Source organism: Gobio gobio (assembly GCF_949357685.1).
Source record: "Gobio gobio genome assembly, chromosome: 19".
Classification (NCBI taxonomy): domain Eukaryota; kingdom Metazoa; phylum Chordata; class Actinopteri; order Cypriniformes; family Gobionidae; genus Gobio; species Gobio gobio.
In genome coordinates, this window is record NC_137112.1 from 48,393,546 (window position 1) to 48,412,245 (window position 18,700).

At 44.1% G+C, this 18,700-nt stretch overlaps 1 protein-coding gene across 3 annotated transcripts in view; it reads left to right on the forward strand.

Annotated features, from left to right (window-relative positions):
* Positions 1 to 15,785: 15,785 nt before the first annotated feature.
* Positions 15,786 to 18,700, forward strand: part of comp (cartilage oligomeric matrix protein) — a 32,446-nt gene continuing 29,531 nt past the window's right edge. Inside the window, exon 1 of one of the 3 annotated variants that reach the window (XM_079844329.1) lies at positions 15,786 to 16,057. In XM_079844329.1, coding sequence (XP_079700455.1) covers positions 15,853 to 16,057 — 205 coding nt within the window. In that variant the 5' untranslated portion in view covers positions 15,786 to 15,852. The remainder of the gene's footprint in view (positions 16,058 to 18,700) is intronic. The other 2 variants (XM_079844330.1, XM_079844331.1) reach the window with 2 other exon arrangements.

Below are 18,700 nucleotides of genomic sequence, written 5' to 3' on the forward strand. Positions count from 1 at the left end.
GATCCATGAAAGGCACTTAAAACGTCGTTACAAAGTCTATCTCACCACAGTGACTCTACAATAATCTTACGATGCGACGACAATAGTTTTTGTGCGCAAAAAAAAATCAAAATAACACCTTTAACCAACTTGTTCTCGACTTCCGTGTATGCCTCCACAACGCATGCGCGAGAATATGACGTAGCGCCGGCGTTCGGGAATCCATGAAATACACACTTTAACCCCATTTTGAGAACTACGCCGAGACCTAAAGCACGATCAATGTAGAATCCAACAGCTTAGACACGCGCGTCTTCCTCTGCTCGTAAACAAATCGCTTCTGGGTCATGTGTCCGAACGCCGGATCTGCGTCATATTCTCGCGCATGCGTCGTGGAGGCATACACGGAAGTCGAGAAAAAGTTGGTTAAAGGTGTTATTTTGATTTTTTTTTGCGCACAAAAACGATGCGACTTACGATGTCGTCGCATCGTAAGATTATTGTAGAGCCACTGTGGTGAGATAGACTTTGTAACGACGTTTTAAGTGCCTTTCATGGATCTTGGAAGTGTCAATGTACTGAATGCCAATGGAGGCCTATCTGAAGCCTTTCTCAGCATCAGCTTTCAACTAAAATATCTTCATTTGTGTTCCGAATATGAACGGAGGTCTGACGGGTGTCCAATGACATGAGGGTGAGTAATTAATGACAGAATTTTCATTTTTGGGTGAACTAACCCTTTAAGGAGAAGGATAAACATTTTCTGATGGACGCGCCCGTGTCTCCTTCAGGCCTGTTTGGCAACACAGTTAACGCTGTTGTTGAAAGGTTTCAGGAGGCATCCAAACAAACGGTCGCGTTCCAAAAGCTCCTCCCCCGCCGCTCACATTTCACTGGGGCTGCCGATCACAGAGAGCAGCCCCAAACATCAAAAGCCAGCTCTAAGCACTGTGCCAGGCAAAAACAGAGTGTGGCTTCCCGTGCTCCCCCTCAGAAAAATTGGGGACATGGGAAGCACAATCTGCCGCAGCCTTCGAGGGGTAAGACGGTGGACCGTCATTACTTCCAAGAAGGCTGCGGGGAAAAGGTCCTGACGCCCGAGGGGTCAGGATTATGGGGTTCCTCCCCGAAGGGAGGGTTATGAACGATTTAATGCAGGTCTATCCCCCTCCACATTGAAGGTGTATGTGGTGGCCATTGGTGCTTACCACACTCTTCTGGGTGGGTTATCTGTGGGTAAAGATCCGTTGGTGTCTTCGCCCCCTCTGGGTGTTACAGGGCGCAGCAGTCTCCCACAAGTGTGTATCCCAGGGTCCACCCAGAAATGTAGTGGTCCTGGGCTGCATGCCCCTACCAAGGAGGGTCATAGAGCAGTCAGTTCAGGTTTCCCTGCCGGTTCGCCGTTACAGGGCACCGTACTGACAGTTCAACAAAAACCAGAAGCCATTCTCGAGAGGATGGTACCTCTTGAAAACTTTTTGGCAGCGTGGAAGCGACTGCCAAATGTTTCTCGTTGGGTCCTGCACACAATAGAAAAAGGATCAAATACAGTTCGGGTCTCGCCCGCCCAGGTTTCATGGGGGTCCTACCCACGCTGGTGGGCCCCGAGCGGGTTCTGGTAATGGAACAAGAGCCCTGTTAGAGAAAGGGGCCATAGAGTATGTACCTCACTCAGACAGGGAAGCCGGGTTTTACAGTCGGTACTTCATAGTTCCAAAGAAGGATGGGGGTCTGCGTCCCATTTTAGATCTTCGGGTGCTGAACAAGGCGGTTGTGCAACTCAAGTTCAAGATGTTAACCTTGAGACAAATCGTGCCACAGATCAGGTCCGAAGACTGGTTTGTCACGATCAGTGTTGGGGTAACGCATTACAAGTAACTTGAGTTACGTAATAATATTACTTTTTCCAAGTAACTAGTAAAGTAACGCATTACTTTTCAAATTTACAAATATTTAAAAAAAATTAATATCTGAGTTACTTTTTCACACTAATTTGACTGACAGCTCTCCTGCCCCATTTTGACAAAAATAAGTGCAGAGGCGTTATTGATGGTTATTGTAGTTCCAGACTAAATGTGAGCATTTATTTATCTCACTTGCACAATAAAGATTCTGTACTCCTCAAAATGATTAAAATCAGTCAAATGCAAAATCAGAGTACTATGCAAACCTCCAATAATTAAATGTTAAATAAAACAACTATTTTTATGCATAATCTACCTTTATATTTAATTGACCAATGTCTTGCTGCTGACCTTTGATGATGAAAATTACTAGATTTTTTGTTTTTATTGGTAAAACTTTTTTCTCCTGCATCCTATTCTACCATTATCCAGAATGGCAGCACAGCAGAGCTCTACTGTTCATGCGTCATTTTGCATTTTTACCTCAGCCTGGGGCTTATTATTTAAATTTTGGTATGAAGAGGTCTTTACTGTTGCAGAAAAATATAACTTTTTTGTTATAAACAAAAACAAGCCCAGCCCAGGTGAGAAAAAGTAACGCAAAAGTAACGTAATGCATTACTTTACTCAATTAGTTACTTTTTAAGGGAGTAACGCAATACTGTAATGTATTACCTTTCAAAGTAACTTTCCCCAATATTGCATATTTATTTATATATTTATATATGCATATTTCCACATCTCCATCCTTCCGTATCACAGGAAGTTCCTGAGGTTTGCTTTCGGGGGGAAAACATACCAATACAGAGTTCTTCCATTCGGTCTTGCACTTTCACCCCACACTTTCACAAAATGCGTAGATGCAGCCCTGGCGGCAATACGTCTGCAGGGGATTCTAGCTCATTCGCATCAGGTAGCGGTTTGGCATCAAGATGTCGTTCTCGCTTACATGAAGGAGTTGGGGTTACGGCTGAATGCCAAAAAGAGTGTGCTTTCTCCACTTCAGAGGACCACCTTTCTAGGCGTGGTATGGGATTCATTGTAGATGCAGGCCAATGCATCAGCAGTAAAGAGTGTAAAACTAGGCCAGTCATTTACTGTAAAACAGTTTCAAATAATATTGGGTCTGATGGCAACAGCATCCAACGTGATACCTTTTGGACTGCTGTACATGAGACCCCTACAGTGGTGGCTCAGAACCAAAGGGTTTTCCCTGAGGGGCAACCCCTTTCGCATGATCAGGGTCACGCGGCGTTGCTTACGTGCCCTGGTTATGTGGAAGAAACCTTGGTTCCTGTCCCAGGGTCCCGTGTTGGGAGCTTCTGGTTGCAAGATGCTAACGACAGATGCCTCTCTCACGGGCTGAGGAGCGGTCCTGGAGGGTCGCTCAACTCAGGGTCTGTGGGGAGACCACCATCTCTCGTGGCACATCAATCGCCTGGAGATGTTGGCGGTGTTTCTTGCCCTCAAGAATTTCCTCACAGACCTCAGGGGCCAGCATGTGCTAGTTCACACGGACAACACATCGGTGGTCGCCTATATAAATCACCAGGGGGTCTGCGTTCACGTCCGTTATGCAAGTTGGCACACCAGATCCTCCTGTGGTCCAGGGAAAGTTTCTCTCCCTCAGAGCGGCTTATATCCCTGGGGGCCAGAATATAGGAGCAGACATCCTGTCGAGGCAGGGGCTGAGGCCCGGGGCCCGTCTCACTGTCCACTCTGGTTCTCCCTCACACATCCAGCTCCGCTGGGTCTGGATGCTATTAGGGCTGTGCAATTAATTGAATTTCGATTTCGATCTCCCAACGATCACCAAAATAGTACAATCGAGAAAAAACGATTATTTTGCCATGTTCAGTTTTGCAAGAACACTCTTATTTTGTCTTGCGTTCTGAATGAAACGCGCACGCGCACATCCGCCCCTCCCGAAGCCACAAACTCTCTCAGTTCGTGAGTCTCGTGACTCGTGTGCATATCATTAGCTGGAATTTAAAAACTCTGCGCGAGTAAAGATGGCAGAAAGAGGGCAGTTACAGCAGCGTTTGGTGAGCAATAAAGGCAAAACCAACTCCGTTGTCTGGGAACAGTTTGGCTTCGAGGAATCAGACGACGAGCAGAAACATGCTACGTGCAAGATTTGCTACATGGTAGTGACTGCAACGCAAGGGAAAACCACGAATTTGTTTAACCACTTGAAAATTGAACACAGAGTGACCTATGACAATCTAATAATGAAACAAAAACTGACGAGAGCAGGGGTGCAGTGTAAACGTCGTTTTTATTCCTTCATATTTTTCAAATAATTTTCTCTTTGTAAACTTTGTTTAATGCATGCGAGTGCTGTCATATTTTCGAATATGACCAGTAATTTTCGCCGTCATCGACCGGGTATAGTGCCAGAAGACGCGAATGAGAAGTAGTGCGCGCTGTGAGAAAATTTGTCTCTGTGCACTCATCCGAGAGCGCGCACACGTCTCACAGCGCGCAAATATTGAGTTCTCTATCAAGTCTTGCTCTTGAACGGACAAACTCACACAAAACGTATGTCAACGTCCATCTTGATGAGTATCATTTTTACTTGAATACTTTTATACTTTGATTTGAATGTTATATTATTTATTTTAATAGTTCAAAAAGTACAACAAATGTTACAATTTCAATTGAATTGTTGAAAGGTGTCTTTTTAATAAATGCAACACATTCCCAAAGTCATGTGAAATAATCGTGTTACATAATCGTGATTTCAATATTGACCAAAATAATCGTGATTATGATTTTTTCCATAATCGAGCAGCCCTAGATGCTATGGTACAGGCATGGCCGAGGCTGCGTCTGTATGCTTTTCCCCTGATCGCTCTGCTCCCGGAAGTTCTGGAGATAGTTCGCAGGGACCAAGTGCGCCTTATTCTGAAAGCCCCGCGTTGGCCGGGCAGGGTATGGTTTCCCAATATAGTGTCGCTCCTCGACGGGCATCCACTTCAGGTGCCGGTCAGGAGGGACCTTCTGTCCCAAGCAGAGGGGTCAATATTCCACCCCCATCCCCGAACTATGGAATCTGTGGGCGTGGCCTCTGAGGGGGCCCAGCTCATAAGGTCGGGTCTCTCAACCAAGGTTGTAGAGACCATTCTTCACTCCAGAGCTCCATCCACGAGGAAGCTTTACGCTCTGAAATGGACAGTGTTCACTTATTGGTGTAGTAGCCGTCACCAGGACCCAGTTAACTGCGCGATCGGTACAGTGCTGGAGTTCCTGCAGGAACGGTTTAATGCAGGTCTATCCCCCTCCACATTGAAGGTGTATGTGGCGGCCATTGGTGCTTACCACACTCTTCTGGGTGGGTTATCTGTGGGTAAAGATCCGTTGGTGTCTCGTTTCCTCCGTGGTACTTTGAGGCTGAGGCCTGTAGTTCGCACCAGGGTGCCGGCGTGGGCCCTGGCTACGGTCCTCCAGGGCCTGTCCCAGGCTCCCTTTGGGCCACTGGAAGAGGTTCCGGCTAAGTTTCTGACTTTAAAAGCTTTGTTCCTCCTCGTTATTTCATCTCTTAAGAGGATAGGAGATCTTCAGGCTCTTTCTGTTGCTCTTTCGGTGATATCTCTCCGCCCAAGTAGCAGTGCTTCGCCTTTGCTTCCCCATATTATAGTCCCATGTCAATATCTGCCTAGGCAATCGCCTAGTCTTAATCTGCATCGCTATTTGTACTCGTTGTGAATACGCAGGCCACAACAAGTAATTAGGTGGGGGGGGTTTTTGATCACTTTTACTCGGGACATGCTAGCAACATAGGATTCAATTCATTATGCTAAGCTAAGCTAGCGGCGACCCTGCCAAACTAAAACAATGCATGCACTGAGATAAAAATGCATTTGTCCACATACTGTATCTAAATGTAGGAAAGAAGTTGAATAACCCCCGTTTCTAAAAACGGTGGAGTGTTCCTTTAATAATATTTGAATAAAGAGTGATGTCGATTCTCAAATGTTCATTGAATTAACTCAAATTTTTTATTTCAATGAACTCAAAATTTTAAGGCAACCAGGTAACTTACTTTTTAAATATTTTTATTAGTGGTGGGCCGGTATCGCCGTTAACGTGCTGCGTTAACCTGTGACTCTTATCGGGCAATGAAAAAAATATTGCCGTTATTCTCAAAGTTGGGTTGGGAGCTGGGTCTATACTACGCAAGCTATGATGACTTTCACCTTGATAGTTTAGCGCGGATGTATACCTAGCCGAATTGCACTGTAGGGGCGAGAGAACGAGTCTTCGAACTTGTGTGTATGCCTACTAGTGTTGTCAAAAATATCCATATTTCGATATGTATCGATATTGAAATATCTGAAACGATACGATACTAATTTTCTACAGTATCGATATCAGCTGCGCTCTCTTCTTCTCTCCGACCGACAGTGAGTTGACACGCACCCGCCTCCTCTCATTCAGTCCAGTTAACCCTCTGAACATTGCGAACGCGTGTTCTGCTGGTTCCCCTTCATGGGAACTCGAGCTGCGTCACCGCTTTGGGAACGCCCCTGCGTGATTGCGTCGTGAAGCACGTATGTCATCAGTCCAATAGAGAGACGGAACGTCAGACACGGGCGACGTCATCGACTGGAAAGTATAAAGCATCCCCGGAAACACACGCCCACAGCTTCTGTTGTCTTCAGCAAGCGCTCTGTCATTGTCATATTGTCAGCTCTGTGTTTTGTGTCTGAGTTCAGACTTTCTTGTTTTCTACAAAAAAGCATACAACTGACTTATTTAGAGAGAATGGCGAGTGAACAGCATTTTGTTAGATGTGTTCCTCCCTGCTCACGTTACATCACGACCGGGGATACACATGTAATGTGTGTTGTTTGCGTGGGTGAGCAGCACGCGCAGTCGGCACTCGCGGGAGGCGTACGTAGGGAGGCGGAGCGGCGGCGTACGTCGTGGGGCTCCCAGATGGAGCTTGCGGATCGTCTGGAGAGAGGTGTTGTTCTCTCGGACGATCTGGCGGCTGACGAGCTGCAGATTGATGTGGAGAACGAGAGTTCTCCGCCGAGCTCTGCAGCGGGTGCTCTTCGGGACGGGCAGGAGATGGCTGAGGAGGGTGGTAACAGCGACCAGGATCAGCCTGGACCCTCTCAGCCACCCTGTCCTGCGTACGCCAAGCTGCTGGACGCTATGGAGCGCACTGCAGGCAGGCTGAGGCTGCCTTGGCGGCGCGCTGGGGGAGAGATCGCTCGTGGTAGGCTCGACGATCGATTTCTCCCCGGCCATAGGCCAGCACCTCAGGTGAGCCTTCCATTCCTCCCGGACCTGCATACTGAGGTCCGGGCAGCATGGAAGAACCCGTTGTCTGCCCGCATTTACCGACATCAGCAGGCTAGCTTCGCTGATGTCGAGGGAGTGGGTAGACACAGGTATGTGTCGATGCCTCCCATAGACGAGACGTTCACAAACTATCTCGTTTCCGGGCAGGCATCGACGCTGAGAGCTCCAACTCTGCCATCCAAACCGCTGAAAACGACCTTGCGGTTGAATGGCAGGGCGTACGCGGCAGCAGGTCAGGCTGGTGCGACCCTGCACACGATGGCGGTGCTGCAGGCATACCAGGCAGACCTGCTGGAGGATCTCGACCACGGGGCCGGTCTGTCCCCTGAGGCGGTTGCTGAGCTGCGCCGCACCACAGACCTGGCAATCCGGGCCACCAAGCAGACTGCTGCCGCGATCTGTCGTTCGATGGCGGCGATGGTGGTTACGGAGAGGCACCTGTGGTTGAGCCTGGCTGACATCGGGGAGAAAGAGAAGGGCTTTCTCCTCGATTCACTGGTTTCGCCGACTGAACTTTTCGGCACCTCCGTGGAGGCGGTGGTTGGGAAGTTCAGGGAGGCTAAGGCGCGCTTAGCGGCATTCAGAACATGAATACCGCTGAGATCCGCGCCCCCATCCAGGCAGGCGGGACCTGGTCCTTCACGCCTTGAGGGCCGTAGGCAGGACCAGAGGGTTAGCGTCTCCTCTCGTGGCCCCCCTCCGTGGAGGAGTAGGGCACAGAGGAGACGGGAGTCCCGCAGGAAAAAGGACCTGAGGGAGGTGATCCAGGACAAACGCGCTCGGTGTTAGTGATGGATCACTTCCCGTGAGGGCGTTTACATCTTAGCCCTCTCCTTTTTCCTTTTTAATGGCTTTTTCCCAGGCGCTTCTTACATCAGGCCTGAGGCGGGCCGATGATGAGTGGAACTCTGTTCTGACGGCCCGCCCGGACTTGGTTAGTGAGAACGCTGCTTTCAGGCATGCTAGGGTGGTAGAACATGGCGGTGAGAGCTGCGTGGTGAGTCTTCGCTCTACGTGCCGCAGGTGAGAGTGGTCATTTTGTGTGTTTAACACTAAAAGATGTATTTCTTACAGACCTCTGGTTCCTGTTTAGAGTATGGGTACTTATGCAGAGAAACTGTAGTTTCCCCCGTAGCTGGCTTATCACAGCACCAGGCTCTGGGCTGTGTAGGTGAGCGTGTGTTGGCTTTCCCTTGGCGGGCAAGATGTCGCGAGGCAGGCCACCGCTCATGGTTTCACACGTATGTAATTAGGGCCTCCTCTCATGGTGAGAGTGGTGTTTAGGCCGCCGCTCTTTTCTTTGAAATGTTTGCGGAGTACTAAGTGGTAGCACACCCTTCTGGGAGAATGGAGTGTTGGTCTACCACTTAGGGTTTTTACTATGTGTCTTGGTTCCCTAAGCCACTGCAGGGTAGTGTAGTAATTGTCAAAAAGTCTTTCAGAGTGTGTTTATTAGAGACTGACGCTGGAGCGTCAGTTGGGCATGTGGCTTAGGCTATGTGGGTGAGGGAGGTGCGTTGCTGAAGCACTGTCACATCTGGCTGTTCACTACGTGACTTTGAGCCCTTTTGTACCATCCCTGTGTATGTTAGCCTCCTCTCACTTGAGAGTCGTTTGGTCATAGCAGCCAGTTTTATTAAAAGTCTGGCAGATACGTTGGTTTATTGTAAGACTCTTTTACAGCTTGTAGGCTTTACAAGCCTCCCTGAGGACGGGTCCCCATAGCAGTGCAATGGGTGGTTATGAGTCAGCCAGTGGTCTAACTGTCAAGGTTTTCGTAGCAGTCAGTATAAACTTGCTACCAGGTGGTAGGCCTCACCAGGCCTCCTTGGAGACAAGTTCCTGAGTGGGATACTCGGGGAGCTAGCATGGCTTGCTATCAGGTAGTAGGCCTCTTCAGGCCTCCTTGAGGGCGAGGGCCGATGTGTGACATCGGTATGGCTAGCCTGACTGGCTATCAGATGGTAGGCCTTATCAGGCCTCCGTGAAGACGAGCCTCCAGGGTCTTCTCTGTTACTCTCACAATTTGCATGTTTGTTATCAGTTGGCAGGCCTCTAAAGCTAGGCCTCGCTGGAGGAGTGCTCTGAGTCTCAGGCGCTTGACGGTTAGCACGTTGAAGTAGTGCTAGCAGGTGGTAGGCCCCATTAGGCCTCCCTAGTAGGCTTGCTATCAGATAGAAGGCCTCATCAGGCTTCTTTTCTAAGGTAAGCTCCCGGGTAGGATAATCGGGCAGCTAGCATGACTTGCTATTAGGGTAGGCCTCACCAGGCCTCCTGGAGGGCAAGTATCGATGCAGGGCATCGGGGAAATCTAGCCCGGCTGGCTATCAGGTTATAGGCCACAGTAAGCCTCCCTGAGGGTCGGCTGTCAGGTGGAAGGCCTCAACCAGGCCTCCCTGGAGGTGAGTACTGATGTGTGGCATCGAGGTAAAGCTAGCCTGGCCGGCTATCAGGTTATAGGCATTGCGCTCCCCTGAGAGTCGGCTGTCAAGTGGAAGGCCTCACTAGGCCTCCTGGATAATGGAAGGCCTCGACCAGGCCTCACTGGAGGTAAGTTCCGATGTTCACATCGGGACAGCTAGCCTGCCGGCTATCAGGTTGTAGGCCTCATCTTCCTGAAGGCCTGCTGTGAGTTGGAAGGCCTTAACTAGGCCTTCCTGAAGGCGAGCACCGACGCACGGCGTTCGGGTATGCTGCCTAGCAGGTTATCAGGTGGAAGGCCTTACTAGGCCTCCCTGAGGGTGAGCTCCCAGGTTGTGGTCGCTTGAACAGCTATCATGAATTGCTATCTGGCAGTGGGCCCGCACTGGGCATCCCCAGAGGCAGGTAGTAGGCCTCACCAGGCCTCCCTAAGGGCATGTTCCTGGGATCCAGTCACCTAAGAAACAGTTAGCACGAGGCGCTAACAGTGTGAGATGGTGGTCCAGTGGGTTAAACCATGGAACTGATATGCAGAAGGTTGCTGGTTCGATCCCAGCAGTCACCACCAGTGTGCCCTTGAGCAAGGCACTTTACTCCATGTTGCTCCAGGGGGATTGTCCCTGTAATTTGGGCACTGTAAGTCGCTTTGGATAAAAGCGTCTGCCAAATGCATAAATATAACAGGTAGCAGGCCGCACTGGGCCTCATTGCAGGCCCGCTGTCAGGTAGTAGGCCTCACTAGGCCTCCCTTGAGGGCGAGTTCCTGAGTCAGGATGCTCGGCTAGCGGATGTAGCTTGACTGTCAGGTAGTAGGCCTCCCTGAGAAAACGAGTTTCCGTTTTTCAGCTACAGTCGACTTCAACTGCTGTCAGGTAGTAGGCCCCACGGGGCCTCCCTAGGTGACCTCAGCTGTTAGCACGCTTCCCTGGTAGGCCTCAATAGGCCTCCCTGAGGGTGGATTCCCGAGTCAAGAGGCTCGGGTAGCTTGCATAGCGTGTTATCAGGTAGTAGGCCTCTGTTGGCCTACCTGGGAAACCCACTATCAGGTAGTAGGCCCCACGGGGCCTCCTTGAAGGCAAAATTCCCAAGTTAGGCACTTCGCGGTTACCAGTTCTCTGTGAGTAGAACCTATGGTAGCTTGGCATACAGCTGGGGGTTACCCACCAGGCAGGTTCAGCTGCTCCCCTCACTGAGGGTCGTCTATGAGCACACAGCTGCCTGAGCCTGGTCAGACGGTCGCAGGCCTCTCGTGAGGCCTCTCTCTTAGATCAGTCCGTAGGCCTGTTCGGCCTCCCTACTGCTTTGAAACACAAGCACCTGGTAGATCCTTGATTTGAACAGGCAGACTCCCCTCGCTAGCGAGGGTTATAAAGCGCTTCGCTGAGTATGGCTCGCTAGGATAACCCGTGTCTGAGTTCCGGGCTAAGTAGGACTGCCAGTTTTTCAGTCCCTTAGTTTGGATGCCTCCTGGGCACCATCCAGAGGCTCTGTTTCTGAACAGACAGGGTTGGCTAACCGAAGTGTCCAGAACACTTAGGGCACCAGGTCGGGCCTCCCTGGTGGCACTCGGGACAACTTGTTTCCCGAGTAGTGACTGGCTGGGGCTCCTTCGGGTCCCCTAGCCACATTCCCTTAAAGGGACCCCTTCTGTTGAAGTGGTGGTCCCGGGCTTTTTGAGCAGTCTAGATAGAACCTCACGCAGTTGCGTTAGGGTTCCGTTTAGGTGTATAGCTTGGGCTATGACCATAGGGAGTGCTGTCGCTGTCAGCCCAGTGTGACCTGAGGGGGAGTTGCTCAGGTTTTTCAGTTGAAATTACTTGTGCTGACAGTTGTCACTGTCAGTGGGCAGACACTCCCCTCAGCATGGTGGCGTTGGTATATCGTTCCCGTAGCGTCAATTTGACGCAGCGCGAGTTCCCTTTCGAAAGGGAACGTCTTGGTTACGTATGTAACCTCTGTTCCCTGAGAACAGGGAACGAGACGCTGCGTCGCAGGCCATGCCTCAGGGCCTGTCTGCCATACAGTCCCTTCAGACGAAAGATGTATCTGTGTTGGCACAGCGCCCTTATATACTTCCGGGTCGCACAATGATGACGTCATGGGCTGACGTCGGTCAAAGACTTTGCCGTGATTCGATAGTAGCTTCAGACACCAGTCACGTCGAGGGCGTTCCCCGTAGCGTCAATTCGACGCAGCGCGAGTTCCCTGTTCTCAGGGAACAGAGGTTACATAAGTAACGCAGACGTTATGTTGGTATTTAAAAGTTTGTGTTATGTTAGTGTTTTAGTGCTAAAGTGTAGAGCATGTGCTTGGGGTGAGGACCTGCGAATAACAATTAAAGCTGTTTTAATATTAAAAAACAACTACTTTGGGCATCCCATGGATGTAACAAAACCATTTTCTGGCTAGCCAATTAGAACTTGTAAATGTTGTAAAAATAGTATTTCACTAAATATAAATAATCAATTAAAGTGGATTACTTGTTTTTTATATTCATTTTAGAATAATTAAATTGAATAGTTTTGGACAAAATTAAGAATGTTAACTAAATGGCAATGAATTAACCTTACGTAAAAAACGTAAGTTTACTGAAATAAACAATGTTAATTAGTTTCAACATAACCCAATTACGTGGAACCTGTTGACATAAAAAAAAAAAAAGTAAATCCAACGTATAATTGTTTTGATTTACTGTAGATTTGAACTATATGTTCTTTGGGTATCTTTCTGTTGATGCCATTTTTAAGCCAACTATATTTCACATGAGAAACATCTTTTAAAGTAATTAGTAATCTCTGTAAATAAAGAGTGATGATTTGTGAGCACACGTTTGTTTACTTGCTTTGGAAACCTACATCCTTTGCTGACCTTACACCTCTGCCCCAGACCAAGCTCATTACAGACGAACAATGACCACTCTATTCCTGTACATGAGGTTTTTAGATGGAAAAAAATATGAATTTGCATAAAATAAATCTCACCCTTAGAATCTTCTGAATGTTCAACACATCAAGTGCATTTTCCCGGTAAACAGAATGACTCAAAAACAGAAGACATTCAGAGGAGAGTCTTAGTTTCCTTTCCTGTGTCATCCCCCAAAATGCTGAAAACCACCAGACTAAAACTTCTGTTTGTTTTTCCAGAAGAGCTCATGGTGAGAGAGGCGGGTTTAGCAGAATGCGCTGAGGCACAAGACCTCGAGTTGCGCCACATGTGGCTCTAGGGTCTACAAGCTGGAATTCAGCCCACGTCTGTGGATGCAATTATCGCCAAACAAGGCTTACAAATGAACGTTTAATGAAACACACAAACCGAAATGTGCAGAGAACATCTGTGAGGGCCTGAATAACTACAGAAATAAAGGTGAGACATTCATATATATATATTATATTGATGCTCCCCCAACAGACGTTTACTGACTATAAGTAAATCTGCAACTATATCACTTATTATTTTGCAATGTCAACTTATCCCTAACCCTGACCTAACAGTCTACTAATATATGGATCAATGACAAATAAGGTTTTTAAGATAAAAAAAGTATAATTTTTAGCAAAACAGTTTTAAAATGCATTTTTATGTCCAAAAAATGTATGGTGTTGATTTATATACAGCTTTTAAGAGCGCATTAATTCATTATTAAACAAGATTTCTGATTTTACCACCCAGAAAGTCAGGTGGTGCGACCATATATTCATTTAAAATAATATACATATATACAATATACAAATGAATCATTGTAAAATGCAAATCACATGGTAAATTCCCTTTGTTTCCCTTTTCTATGTGTTGCCCTTTTAGTCCAATTCATATAAACGGACACTTTTCTATGTGTTCAGAGCACAATTTTCCATAAGGAGTTTTTATATTTTTATTATTTGTATACGTTATATAATTGGTTACATTTATATTTCTTACTTCATTTTGCAATTGCAGTGGGAATTGATAGTTTTAAATATAAATTTGCTGGTTGCACCACCTGACATTTTAGGTCTTTGAAACAACTCAAAAAGTCAATTGAATTTAAAAAAAATTTAAAGAGTATCTTATAAAGTAAATATTGTAGATCAATTTGATATGTGACATGTATTTATAAATTTTTTATTTTTTTTTGTGGAAAATAATGAATTCGGACACAACAAATACATGTCATGTCATTGACCCATATATATATATAAAATTAGTCATGCAAGAGCAAACATTTTATAGTTCATCTATAATATAAACCTAATTATTATGGGGGGGGGGGGGGGGGGTACAAAGCATAATAGGGGTAGGGCATATTCAACTGAATTTATGTTTTTTGTGACCTTTACATCAAAATCATTTGATTTAAAGGATTATGTTTAAATGCTTTAAATCTGTTTCGCAGATATACACTTCGTATGAATTTCTTTCTTTTCTTTTTTTTGTTGAATGGGCTGAATAGTAAAAGAGAAGCGCCTAAAAGGGTTCAGCATACATGGAAACTCATTCAGCGTTGTTTAAAAAGCATCCCATGATGCATCTTGTTTGAGAGAATGACTGGACTGTGCAGAGCTGGAATCTAGACAAAGAGTTACTAATGTTAAGCTGAATTAACCTCCTGGGACCCAGAAAAAAAAGTGTTTTGAATTTAGTATTTTTGCATGTCATTGTTTAGAGCATAAGAAACAAATGGAAAAAAAATGTTTTATGAAAAATTATATTTTATTCATACGCTATGCTTTATCCTCTAGTGACACCAGGACTCAGTTGTTTCAAAAATAAAATGACATGAAATTGCATGTATAGGCAAAAACTATGGGATTTATTTTTAATTCACCAATCAATTTTTAGGTTTCAGGATTTTTTTTAAACAAACTTTGTTTAAAGATGATTCTGAACTATGTTATGAAAGATATAATGTAGTGCATTGATAAACCATTTTACTTTATGCAATGTGTGGGTAAAATGGCCATACTTGGATTTTCCCATTCAATACACTGCATCTAATTTGCATATTAATGTGTTCTCGGTGCAACATGTCATGAAAAAAGAAGTGTAATAATGGGAGTAATAACTGGCAACATTTTCATAATAATATCTAATATTTCATAGGAATATTGATATGTAATTTCTTCCCCTATTCACTTGTTGTGTCTCCAGAATGCCTGATAAACATGATTTAAGTCCTGGCGTCTCTACAGTGGACATTTATGAAATCAATGCCCTGTTCTGTAACAGAAAGTCATATTTTGATTAGAAAACCCCATTTCCTGAGATGTTGATTTATAACAAACAATTTTAAAAAGAATCCGATTTAAATTATAATTAAAAAATATTATCATATTTGCACAAGAGTGCTAAACATTAATGTCAGCCGTTTTTAAAGAGCAAGAAGTTGTTGTTGTCCTGGTGAAACCTCCAAACATTTATTATCTCTGCAAAGCCCTGAATGTGCTGTTTAATCCAGACTGAGACATGTGACATGTATGATGTCAGAGAAACTCACTCAAATATAACATCCACTACAGAGGACAAAAGTCTATTCGTGGGTCCCAGGAGGTTAAAATAGACATTTCTATTGGCTGTTATTATTTTTATTGTGTGACTATTATTCTAAAAGGTGTAAACTTGCAACAATGAAGCAGGTCCCTTCATTTAAAAGAGCAAAACGTATAGGTTATGGTGAGGCACTTACATTGGAAGTATTTTTGGTGAAAATAGAAAATCCTCTGTTAAAATGATTGTATTATTTGAGCTGTAAAATTGTTTTTGTAATGGCAACAAAGTTGTTAAATTGAATACAACTTTACACAGAAAAGGCTTGTGTCAACACACTTATTGTGTATGTGTTGCGGTTATACTTTTCAAAGAGTATTTTAAGATTTGAGGACTGGCCCTATTTACTTGCGTTGTTAATGCCTTGCTGTTTTTTTTGCTTTGTTTTGTTTTTTAAAGAAGAGGAGAAGTGCTGTTGATTGAACTTAACTTCCATTTAACATGCCTAGACATTCAAAAATATGAATGGGAACTTAATCTACTGTAAAACATTCAAATAGATGCATTAGCATTTTCTCATAAGACTCAGAAAACAAACTCTTGATCATCTGTTGTGTTTTTGTTAGTTTGTGTGTGTGTGTGTGTGTGAGTGTGTGTGTGTGTGTGTGTGTGTGTGTGTGTGTGTGTGTGTGTGTGTGTGTGTGTGTGTGTGTGTGAGACTCACATCCAAGTATTTCTTTCCCCCGACTTTACACGGGAACCTTGGAATGGAATGAAAGGTGTGATCTGTGAAGAACCAGACTGCAGACGTCAGAGACGCGGTATAAAAGCAGAGGAGACACACACACACACACACACACACACACACTCAGAGCCTCAGATCTCACCAGACACACTGAACATGCTGTGGACGCTCTCTTTCTTCTGCAGCTTTTATCTGCACAGCGCTCTGGTTTCTGCTCAAGGACTGTCCAGAGGTGAGTTGACTTCTGCATGATTGCATTCACCTCGCATGGAAAGTTATTGAAAGAGTAACACACTCATATATTGATAATAGATAGTTAGCTAATCTGTGTGCTTTGTATATGTGCATTTCTGAAATGCATAACATGTACAAATCAATTTAAATTGTAATGTAGATGCATTTTCTGTGAAGCTGCTTTGAAACGTTATGTATCGTGAAAAGCGCTATACATATAAATTTGAATTGAATTGAATATATACAGGGTTTACACACTTCTATTACTTCTGAGGTGAGCATAAAATGTCTATTTTTTGTTATATCTTGTATATATTCAGAAATCTAAAAAGTCTTTGTAGAGGGATATCTAATGTGCACTGCAAGATTACTATATTCATAAGCAGAGGCGGACAGAACTAAAATAATTTTATTTTTCAAGTATATGTACTTTATCAGTGTTCTTCTTTGGATAACTTTTACTTCACAACCTTCCAAAACATAATATTGTACTTTTTACTGCACTATGTTCAATATTGAATATCATTTAATACTGATTTACATTAAAAATGTAGTATTGTGTACATTTACTCAAGTACTCTTGAGTACAAGTAAGAAAGTACTATATTTTTAATGTAATTAAGTATTCAAGGTAAAAAACAACAACTTTTATTTATGAAATGTAGTGCAGTAAAAAGTATGACTGTATAAATTATGTTTTGGAATGTAATGAATTAAAATATATACTCGTAAAATGTACTGGAGTAGAAAGTAAAAATACTTAAGTACTGTCCGCCTCTGTTCATAAGCATATTATACATACAATGTTCCCTCATAAATTAACATACATCTTTTACAAAGCTCTTATGCTAAGAATCTTTCTTACTTTCCAAGTAAGAGAACCTTTCATCTTTAATATCATATATACAGCTGAATAGAACATTTACATTCTAAGAAGTTGCAAGAGAAAGATCAATATTTTAAGTGGCCCACCAGTCAAAATGATTAACTGATAAGCTGGGCTTATGGAATCCTGGAATGCATATGGAAAACGCTGAGGCCGCTAATGGAAAGAGCACACTTCCCTTATGTTTGTCTGTACTGCCCACTGGGGATGGGAACCTCTGACAGAAGCCCTTCCTATTAAGTTTGTATCTTCGATTTTTATTTACTTACTTATTATTATTTTACGTTTTTAAATTTACCGCAATCATCAATGGAGAAAACCTAGCCCCAACTCTGAGAAAGAAATGGTGTCAGGTTGATTTGATCATTCTAGCGTTGCTGCTATCCTGTGGCTCATAAATCACAACTGCAACAGTTTATCTGCTGTCATAACAACATGTTCACCCATGAGATTAATCAAAATGACGCGTGTTATTTGGATTAAACACAGAAAGCAGGACCCACCATTAGCTCTACACTCTCAAAAGAGTACAAAATTGTACCTTTTTAGGATACAAGTGTCCGTCACTGGTGTGGGACCCTTAAGGGTACATTTCTGTAGCTCTAAGTCAGGGGTCGATGTCCTGCAGAGTTTAGCTCCAGCCCTACTAAACCACCACAGTATAAAACTCATGGCTCCCAGCATGCATTGCAGCATTAAGTATGTCACCATTGTTGAGATTCATATGCTGATTCTTGATATCTGTGTGCGTCTAAACTTTTTCCCCCTAGAATGTGTTTAAAAATCAGAATTCAGTCTGTGTGGCAAGAAAGTATTGTTGGTGAATATTATTTATTAATATTTTTAGTCAGTGATGAGTTTAGTCAAACATTTTTCTTCATGATCATTATTGTTTATGGCTTCTTTTGATTTGAACAGATTCTGTGTTTTGTTAACACTGTAAAAAAAAAACACAAACTCACATAAAAGCCAAGAGTCAAACTGTCCAACTAAAGGAAACACTGATCTCCATAATGGCGACGCAATAAATCATCAACATCTAAACCTCTGTTAATTCTCAATAAGAGCTTCTATAGATGTATTTCAGGCTTGGAGCCAAACTCTGCAGGACAGCGGCTCTCTAGGACCAAACTTACCCTGCTCTACACTAAAAAAAATGACTCGTTGAATTTACTAAAAAAAGCAGCGTCAAGTGGATCCACACAACTATATTGAGTAATTTTTACAAATAACAATTTAGTTATATGAACAAAATAAAGTCAAGTAAAGCTTACAAAATGTCTTTAAGTAAATACAAACCATTTTAATTTGTTACTGTTATTACATAGGGATGGGCGTATCGATATAGCGATACTGATGTGAGCATCGAAAAGTTAAAATATCGATACTAAGGTGTAGACATGTGCCGGTAAACGGTAATACGATATACCGCAATAATGAACATGCACAATATTGTTATCGTGGGCACTTCAAAATACAGAGAATAATTATTTATTACGAATTATTCAGATTTTTAGAATTAATTTTAAGAATACTTTACCCATCAACCGTTTAAAAATAGAGCGTGCATGAGCCGAGCACATGGCGGAATGAGGAGACGCTGAAGTGCACATTCATTCTTCGACAGCAGAGGGCGCTGACGGAACAGCAGAAATGCAGCCGTTTCCCCAGTAATCACATAACCTAATACAGAATACTTAAAGACTTAAGGCTATTCATTTTCAAACTTGCATTTTATATTTTAATCTGGACTAA